The sequence below is a fragment of the Carassius carassius genome, chromosome 3 (assembly GCF_963082965.1).
Source record: "Carassius carassius chromosome 3, fCarCar2.1, whole genome shotgun sequence".
Taxonomy (NCBI): domain Eukaryota; kingdom Metazoa; phylum Chordata; class Actinopteri; order Cypriniformes; family Cyprinidae; genus Carassius; species Carassius carassius.
This window is the reverse complement of record NC_081757.1, coordinates 412,026-421,233: the sequence shown is the minus strand read 5'-3', so window position 1 is coordinate 421,233 and position 9,208 is coordinate 412,026. Positions and strand designations below refer to the sequence as shown.

Below are 9,208 nucleotides of genomic sequence, written 5' to 3'. Positions count from 1 at the left end.
GGCGCTGTTTTGAAATCCATTTTACTTAATGTTTGTCTCAGCCAAGTACCCTACTGGTCCAAGGACAATAGATTAAAATAATAATAATTTAAAAATGTATTTGAAAATAATATAATAATGTTGTGTAGTCTATAATACAATAGACACAGCCAGTTTTACTCATTGAAATGTTTATTAATGATAAAATAATTACTTTATAATTGTATTAGAGTCTTACATGTATGCCACTCAATCTGAGTCATGCATTAAAAATACAGAAGTGCACATACAGTTCCATCTACCGGTGCCTAGTGATTTTCTGAGAGCAACTAAAATTACACAAAAAATTTTATTATGAGATGATCAGTTGTCGGTTCTCCTGCAGGATGCATTAAAAGAATCACTCTTCTGATACCACATCTTGTGAAAGACATTCTCTTCAGAAAACATCATCCATGAGAGCTTAGCATCTTTTGTCAGCCCCTTCTCCTTCAGTGTCTGCCCTAACTGAAGGACAGAGACAGACTTTTATTACTTAATACTCTCTGTAAATTTATAATTATTGTTAAACTGTATGTTCAGCTACATTAAACTCACCTTCGCCAAAGTCATATTCTTCACTGCAGGATCATTCACATTTTTACTTGATTTTACCTCCAGTCTCACTATCTGTATCTTTTTCTCTGTAAGAGACACAAACAGGCATTTTCATTCCATTCAATAATCACTTGCAGCATCCTCATATAGCCTTTAAATTAATACATTCCAAAATATTTGTATTTTTAATTTATGTATTAGAATTGTTTAATTTAATAAACATAAACTAATAAACTTAATGTGATGCATATTTATCAGTCATACAGAAATGAAACAGAATAGATTTCTGCAGTAGTGCTAATAAACGGATTATGTTTTAACCAGCATAAATAGCATTGATCTGATCACTGATCATAATATAGATGTACTCTGTTTGACAGAAACCTGGCTAAAACCTGATGATTACATTATTTTAAATGAGTCCACCCCCCAAGATTACTGTTATAAACATGAGCCACGTCTAAAAGGCAAAGGTGGAGGTGTTGCTTCAATTTATAACAACATTTTCAGGATTTCTCAGAGGGCAGGCTACAAGTATAACTCGTTTGAAGTAATGGTACTTCATATAACATTATCCAAAGAAACAAATGTTAATGATAAATCCCCTGTTATGTTTGTACTGGCTACTGTATACAGGCCGTCAGGGCACCATACAGACTTTATTAAAGAGTTTGGTGATTTTACATCTGAGTTAGTTCTGGCTGCAGATAAAGTTTTAATAGTTGGTGATTTTAATATCCATGTTGATAATGAAAAAGATGCATTGGGATCAGCATTTATAGACATTCTGAACTCTATTGGTGTTAGACAACACGTTTCAGGACCTACTCATTGTCGAAATCATACTCTAGATTTAATACTGTCACATGGAATTGATGTTGATGGTGTTGAAATTATTCAGCCAAGTGATGATATCTCAGATCATTATTTAGTTCTTTGCAAAATTCATATAGCCAAAATTGTAAATTCTACTTCTTGTTACAAGTATGGAAGAACCATCATTTCTAACACAAAAGACTGCTTTTTAAGTTATCTTCCTGATGTATCCAAATTCCTTAGCATATCCAAAACCTCAGAACAACTTGATGATGTAACAGAAACTATGGACTCTCTCTTTTCTAGCACTTTAAATAAAGTTGCTCCTTTACGCTTAAGGAAGGTTAAGGAAAACAGTTTGACACCATGGTATAATGAGCATACTCGCACCCTAAAGAGAGCAGCCCGAAAAATGGAGCGCAGCTGAAGGAAAACAAAACTAGAGGTATTTCGTATTGCTTGGCGGGAAAGTAACATATCCTACAGAAAAGCATTAAAAACTGCTAGATCCGATTACTTTTCTTCTCTTTTAGAAGAAAACAAACATAACCCCAGGTATTTATTCAATACAGTGGCTAAATTAACGAAAAATAAAGCCTCAACAAGTGTTGACATTTCCCAACACCACAGCAGTAATGAGTTTATGAACTACTTTACTTCTAAAATCGATACTATTAGAGATAAAATTGCAACCATTCAGCCGTCAGCTACAGTATCACATCAGACAGTGCACTATAGACCCCCTGAGGAACAGTTCCACTCATTCTCTACCATAGGAGAGGAAGAATTGTATAAACTTGTTAAATCATCTAAACCAACAACATGTATGTTAGACCCTATACCATCTAAGCTCCTAAAAGAGGTGCTTCCAGAAGTCATAGATCCTCTTCTGACTATTATTAATTCCTCATTGTCATTAGGACATGTCCCCAAAACCTTCAAACTGGCTGTTATTAAGCCTCTCATCAAAAAACCACAACTTGACCCCAAAGAACTAGTTAATTATAGACCAATCTCGAATCTCCCTTTTCTGTCCAAGATACTAGAAAAGGTGGTATCCACACAATTATATTCCTTCTTAGAGAAAAATGGTATATGTGAGGATTTCCAGTCAGGATTTAGACCGTATCATAGTACTGAGACTGCTCTTCTTAGAGTTACAAATGATCTGCTCTTATCATCTGATCGTGGGTGTATCTCTCTATTAGTTTTATTGGATCTTAGTGCTGCGTTTGACACAATTGACCACAACATTCTTTTGCATAGACTTGAATACTTTGTTGGCATCAGTGGAAGTGCATTAGCATGGTTTAAATCGTACTTATATGACCGCCATCAGTTCGTAGCAGTGAATGAAGATGTATCCTATCGATCACAAGTGCAGTATGGAGTACCTCAAGGCTCAGTACTAGGGCCGCTACTCTTCACGCTTTATATGTTACCCTTGGGAGATATCATCAGGAAACATGGTGTTAGCTTTCACTGTTATGCTGATGATACTCAGCTCTATATTTCTTCGCAGCCCGGTGAAACACACCAATTTGAAAAACTAATGGATTGCATAGTCGATATAAAAAACTGGATGACGAGCAATTTCTTACTGCTAAATTCTGAAAATACAGAGGTGTTAATTATAGGACCTAAAAACTCTGCTTGTAATAACATAGAACACTGTCTAAGACTTGATGGTTGCTCTGTCAATTCTTCGTCATCAGTTAGGAACCTAGGTGTGCTACTTGATCGCAATCTTTCCTTAGAAAGCCACGTTTCTAGCATTTGTAAAACTGCATTTTTCCATCTCAAAAATATATCTAAATTACGGCCTATGCTCTCAATGTCAAATGCAGAAATGTTAATCCATGCATTTATGACCTCAAGGTTAGATTATTGTAATGCTTTATTGGGTGGTTGTTCTGCACGCTTAGTAAACAAACTACAGCTAGTCCAAAATGCAGCAGCAAGAGTTCTTACTAGAACCAGGAAGTATGACCATATTAGCCCGGTCATGTCAACACTGCCCTGGCTCCCTATCAAGCATCGCATAGATTTTAAAATATTGCTTATTACTTATAAAGCCCTGAATGGTTTAGCACCTCAGTATTTGAATGAGCTCCTTTTACATTATAATCCTCTACGTCCGCTACGTTCTCAAAACTCAGGCAATTTGATAATACCTAGAATATCAAAATCAACTGCAGGCGGCAGATCCTTTTCCTATTTGGCGCCCAAACTCTGGAATAACCTACCTAACATTGTTCGGGAGGCAGACACACTCTTGCAGTTTAAATCTAGATTAAAGACCCATCTCTTTAACCTGGCTTACACATAACATACTAATATGCTTTTATTATCCAAATCCGTTAAAGGATTTTTAGGCTGCATTAATTAGGTAAACCGGAACCGGAAACACTTCCCATAACAACCTATGTACTTGCTACATCATTAGAAGAATGGCATCTACGCTAATATTTGTCTGTTTCTCTCTTGTTCCGAGGTCACCGTGGCCACCAGATCCAGTCTGTGTCCAGATCAGAGGGTCACTGCAGTCACCCGGATCCAGTACGTATCCAGACCAGATGCTGGATCAGCACCTAGAAAGGACCTCTACATCCCTGAAAGACAGCGGAGACCAGGACAACTAGAGCCCCAGATACAGATCCCCTGTAAAGACCTTGTCTCAGAGGAGCACCAGGACAAGACCACAGGAAACAGATGATTCTTCTGCACAATCTGACTTTGCTGCAGCCTGGAATTGAACTACTGGTTTCGTCTGGTCAGAGGAGAACTGGCCCCCCAACTGAGCCTGGTTTCTCCCAAGGTTTTTTTCTCCATTCTGTCACCGATGGAGTTTCGGTTCCTTGTCGCTGTCGCCTCTGGCTTGCTTAGTTGGGGACACTTCATCTACAGCGATATCGTTGACTTGATTGCAAATAAATGGACAGACACTATTTAACTGAACAGAGATGACATAACTGAATCCAATGATGAACTGCCTTTAACTATCATCTTTGCATTATTGACACTGTTTTCCTAATGAATGTTGTTCAGTTGCTTTGACGCAATGTATTTTGTTTAAAGCGCTATATAAATAAAGGTGACATTGACATTGACAAATAATATCAGCAATAAATATAACTTGTTTCAAGCTCATATTTTAACTAACTGAATATTGCTTGTTCCACTTCTAGTGATATTGTATGTACAGTATACTTTTTAAATGAATACATTGTTTTTACAATAAAAAAAAAAACATGACAATTTTCAGTTCTTGCACCTCTATAAATTACATGTAATAAAGTTGAAATTTTAAGTAATATTTTCATATTCTCAAATGATCATGAGTCTGTTAATCGTGAAAATAATTAAATGTATTCATCTAAAAAAAGTAGTGTCTTAGAAGGCATTCCCATACAACTTAATTTTAAAACTCCTTGTTTTGTGAGATCTCTTTTAGATGCGTGAATAAAACTTCACTCTACATTCCCTTACGGAAATTAACCATGTTTTTTAATTAAACCTCTGTTGGTATTATGAACTATGACATCCTCTATATTACTTATCAAATTGAGCCCGATTGAGACGCAGAGAATATTAATGAAGTGGATCACGCAGAACCTGTGCAAGCACGGCTCTTAATGGAATGTTTGTTGTTTTCTCATACTTTTAGACACAGTTTTGTTTGTAAATGCTACTGGTTCTGTTAGCTTTTAAAATACGTTCTTATTCTGATTAAAGCTTTAATATAGAGCAGCAATCGTACACATGTCCATGTATATCGCTTCTCATTGCTTTGTGAAAATAAGTTTATAAATGGCACAGTTTGTTGGAGCTGATCTGAAGATCTGAATGAGAGAGAGAGAGAGAGAGAGAGAGAGAGAGAGATTCAGAGCGACATGAGGAGCATGATTGAGAGCCGTTGCTTTGGAACAATGGTTTTGAAACTTGTGAATCCATTAGAGTCGTTAGAAGATGGAATCGTGATTCATATATGAACAGATTTTTATGTACCCCTAGTTTTCTCTTCCTCTTCTCTAAAGCAGCACAACATGGCCTCGCCCCCTGTTGTTTGTTCCTGGGGGCGGGGTTTATCTGTGTTTAAGCATACTAGACTTGGGAAGAAGCACGTTACAGTCTCTTACCAGCCGTTTTTGTAGGCATTAAACTGCCATAATTTTAAAAGATATCCATTTGCATTGAACTTTCAGCACTGCAACCTAGCAGATATTGTTTGTACTTAAACAGCAACATTACACACTAACTAACGTTGAAAAAGTGAAATCGCAAACAATCACCCCTTTAAACCATGTTAACCACAGATTGACCATGTTTTGAATACACTAACCATGGTTTTATCCATGATATTTTTAGTAAAACTGCAATTAAACAAATAGTAATTAATACAAATAAAGAAGACTCTAAACATTTTCACTACAATAAAACCACAGTTAAGTTTGCAAAGGATTATGTAGACATCCAGTTATCACAATCTTTGTGTTTTGACAGTCGGTCAGTGCCATGAAATTATGTTGTTTAAAAAGCTTGCAGACAGAATGTTTCTTAGCATTAAGCCTACTTTTTTTTTTTTTCAAGTCCGCCCTGCAGATAAATTAATCTTAAACTATAAAGTGAAATGGTTTGACATGTAGTGTAATGTACCTGCTGCTAACAACTCACCAGTGTAGCACATGAATGGTAATGTATCTGGACACTCCCAATCGTTCCAGTATCCAGTAGTAGTTGTGTACACACAGTACTGGATGCCACCAGCATTGTTTGGTTGTGAAGATTGCCACTGTCTGAACAGCGATTTACTCCCATCAGACCAGACCCAGGGAGCATTGCGGTCCGTCCGATAAAGTCCAATCCAAAAATCATCTCTGAAACCACTGGGTAAAGATTTTAACAGTTCAGTGAGGTCTGTTTGGTCATTAACAGTGGTGAGATCAGTGTGATGCTGTCTGCAATACTTCTGAGCATCCATCCAGTTCATTTTCTCAGATACCAAGTAAAACACATAAGAGTTCACACTGGCACACAGAGCTGTGGGAGACAAATTAACCCATTTATGACATGCAATTTGTAATATTTAAATAAAGAAATTCAGAATACACTAGCTTAAAATATAAAAGTTGCCAAATACCTTTGGAAACTTTAAGCAATCACATCTAAAACATCCTATTCAGGTTTTCCAAATGGAGGTTCAGAGGTAAATTATTTCCAGAATAAAAAATAAAAAGGTAGACTAATTGCACAACTTATCTCACAATTCAGATTTTTCTCCCTCACAGTTTACAGAATTATAGCAGTTTTCAGGTAGAATAAAATATTGAGGGTTTGAACATTTTAAAGTGAATAATTTAAGAATTTTCATTTGTGTTTTGGGGGTTTTGTCATGTAATAATTTACTTGTTTATTTGCATGCAATGTATCCATTAACCATTTAACGTTCAGAAATATTATCCTAAAATCTTAGGGGAACTTAAAATATTTCACATCAAATGGATTTGGCTGATTAAAAGTTTGATAACTGCTGGCGTAACCCATTTATTAATTTCTTAAGCATCAAAGTTATACATATAAGATGAATGTTCAGTATTTTAGAGAAAGGAACATTTCCAAGAGCACTGAAACTCACCTGATAATAGCACAAAAATCAAATTAATCCTCATGATGACAACGCAAACAAATAATCATACAGAAGAAACAATTATTCCAACTGCTCTTTTTCAGAGACAAGAAAGTTTGTGTGGAATCTTTACACTGCTGCTCCATTTATTCTCCATGCTTGACGACGTGCATATTTTACATTGAAAATAACATTCAAAGAGAGTCAGCAAAGATTTCCATGATACCACGTTTTACAAGTCAACAGATGAGCTTATGCCTTCACTCTGCCTCTGCACAAGCAAAACCCTTCAGCCACCAAACACACATATAGACAACTGCATAAACCTTATAAACTATAACACAGAGTTAACAGACACGGTAACTACTGTATAACTGTTTATAACAGCATTAATAAAACTTAACTTACCGAAAGTACATGTGATGCTACAGAGGGTACATCCAGCTTGTAAAACCGGGCGAATTTGTTCTTAGAAGACCAGCCAGCAGCAAAACATAAATACTGGATAGACATACCTCTAGACCAGGCCTAGGAGGAAGCATTTATATTGCCCTCGCAGAATGAGCTCTGATGTTGAGGGGACAATCCTTCCCCTGGCTTTCGTTAGCCAACGCGATAGCGTCCACAATCCAGTAAGAAAGTCTCTGTTTTGAAAGAGCACGTCCCTTATTACATCCACCAAGCACACAAACAGCTGGTCCGACTAACAAAAGGCGGCAGAGCGCTCCACATACATCCGTAAAAACCCTAACAGGGCCCAGGTGCTCTAAGCATCAGCGTCACGCGAGGCTGACTGCTCAGCACATAAGGCGGGCAGGGAAACAACCTGTGATCACAATGGTTGTTGTCATGGTGTAAAGAACAGAAACTGCTATTTGTTAATAACTGGAATCTTTTCTGGGAGCGTCCTAGGCTGTTTCGCGCTGATGGATTACACCCCAGCAGAATCGGAGCGGAGCTGCTCTCTGACAACATCTCCAGGACACTTCGCTCCATGTGACTAGTAAGACAATTCTCTAATAACTATTATGATGAGTTTTGTTCCACCCGCTTAAATGATAAAAGTACTTGTGCTGTAAAAACTATTAAGACTGTGTCTGTTCCCCGAATAGTGAGGTCAAAATATAATGTAGGATCTAGAAAAAATCTTATCGTAATTAAACCAGAAAAATGTAAAGTAAATGAACAAAAACAATTTTTAAAGTTTGGGCTCATAAATATTAGATCACTCACACCCAAAGCAGTTATTGTAAATGAAATGATCACAGAAAATAGTTTTGATGTACTCTGCTTGACTGAAACCTGGCTAAAACCAAATGATTATTTTGGTCTAAATGAGTCTACTCCACCAAACTACTGTTATAAGCATGAGCCCCGTCAGACTGGTCGGGGAGGAGGTGTTGCAACAATATATAGTGATATTCTCAATGTTACCCAGAAAACAGGATACAGGTTTAACTCTTTTGAAATACTTTTGCTAAATGTTACACTGTCAGACATGCAAAAGAAATCTAATGTATCTCTTGCTCTGGCTACTGTGTATAGACCACCAGGGCCGTATACAGAATTCCTAAAAGAATTTGCAGATTTCCTCTCAGACCTTCTAGTTACAGTTGATAAGGCGCTAATCATGGGAGATTTTAATATTCACGTTGAAAATGCAAATGATACATTAGGACTTGCGTTTACTGACCTAATAAACTCCTTTGGAGTCAAGCAAAATGTCACCGGGCCCACTCATCGTTTTAATCATACACTAGATCTAATTATATCGCATGGAATCGATCTTACTGCTATAGATATTGTACCCCAATGTGATGACTCTGCTAGGGCAGAGCATATCCACAAACTCATTGAAAATAACCAAAACAATCCAAGGTTTTTATTTAGCACAGTGGCTAAATTAACAAATTACCAGACGCCACCTGATTCAAATATTCCACCAACGTTAAATAGTAATGACTTTATGAATTTCTTCACTGATAAAATAGATAACATTAGAAATACAATAGCGAATGTAGATTCTACAGCGTCTAACACTTCAGTTTCATCCATCGCACCCAAAGATAAACTGCAGTGCTTTACAAATATAGGACAGGAAGAGCTAAATAAACTTATCACTGTATCTAAACCAACAACATGTTTATTAGATCCTGTACCCACTAAATTACTAAAAGAGCTGTTACCTGT

General features: G+C 36.8%; 1 protein-coding gene across 1 annotated transcript; it reads right to left on the bottom strand.

Annotated features, from left to right (window-relative positions):
* Positions 1-247: 247 nt before the first annotated feature.
* Positions 248-6,607, bottom strand: LOC132113445 (C-type lectin BfL-2-like). The gene is made up of 3 exons (XM_059521205.1): positions 6,067-6,607; positions 577-662; positions 248-486 (listed from the first exon to the last, which is right to left on the bottom strand). The coding sequence occupies exons 1-3, from the start codon at positions 6,380-6,382 to the stop codon at positions 343-345; spliced, it is 546 nt and encodes a 181-aa protein (XP_059377188.1). The 5' UTR covers positions 6,383-6,607; the 3' UTR covers positions 248-342.
* Between the last annotated feature and the right edge of the window lie 2,601 nt (positions 6,608-9,208).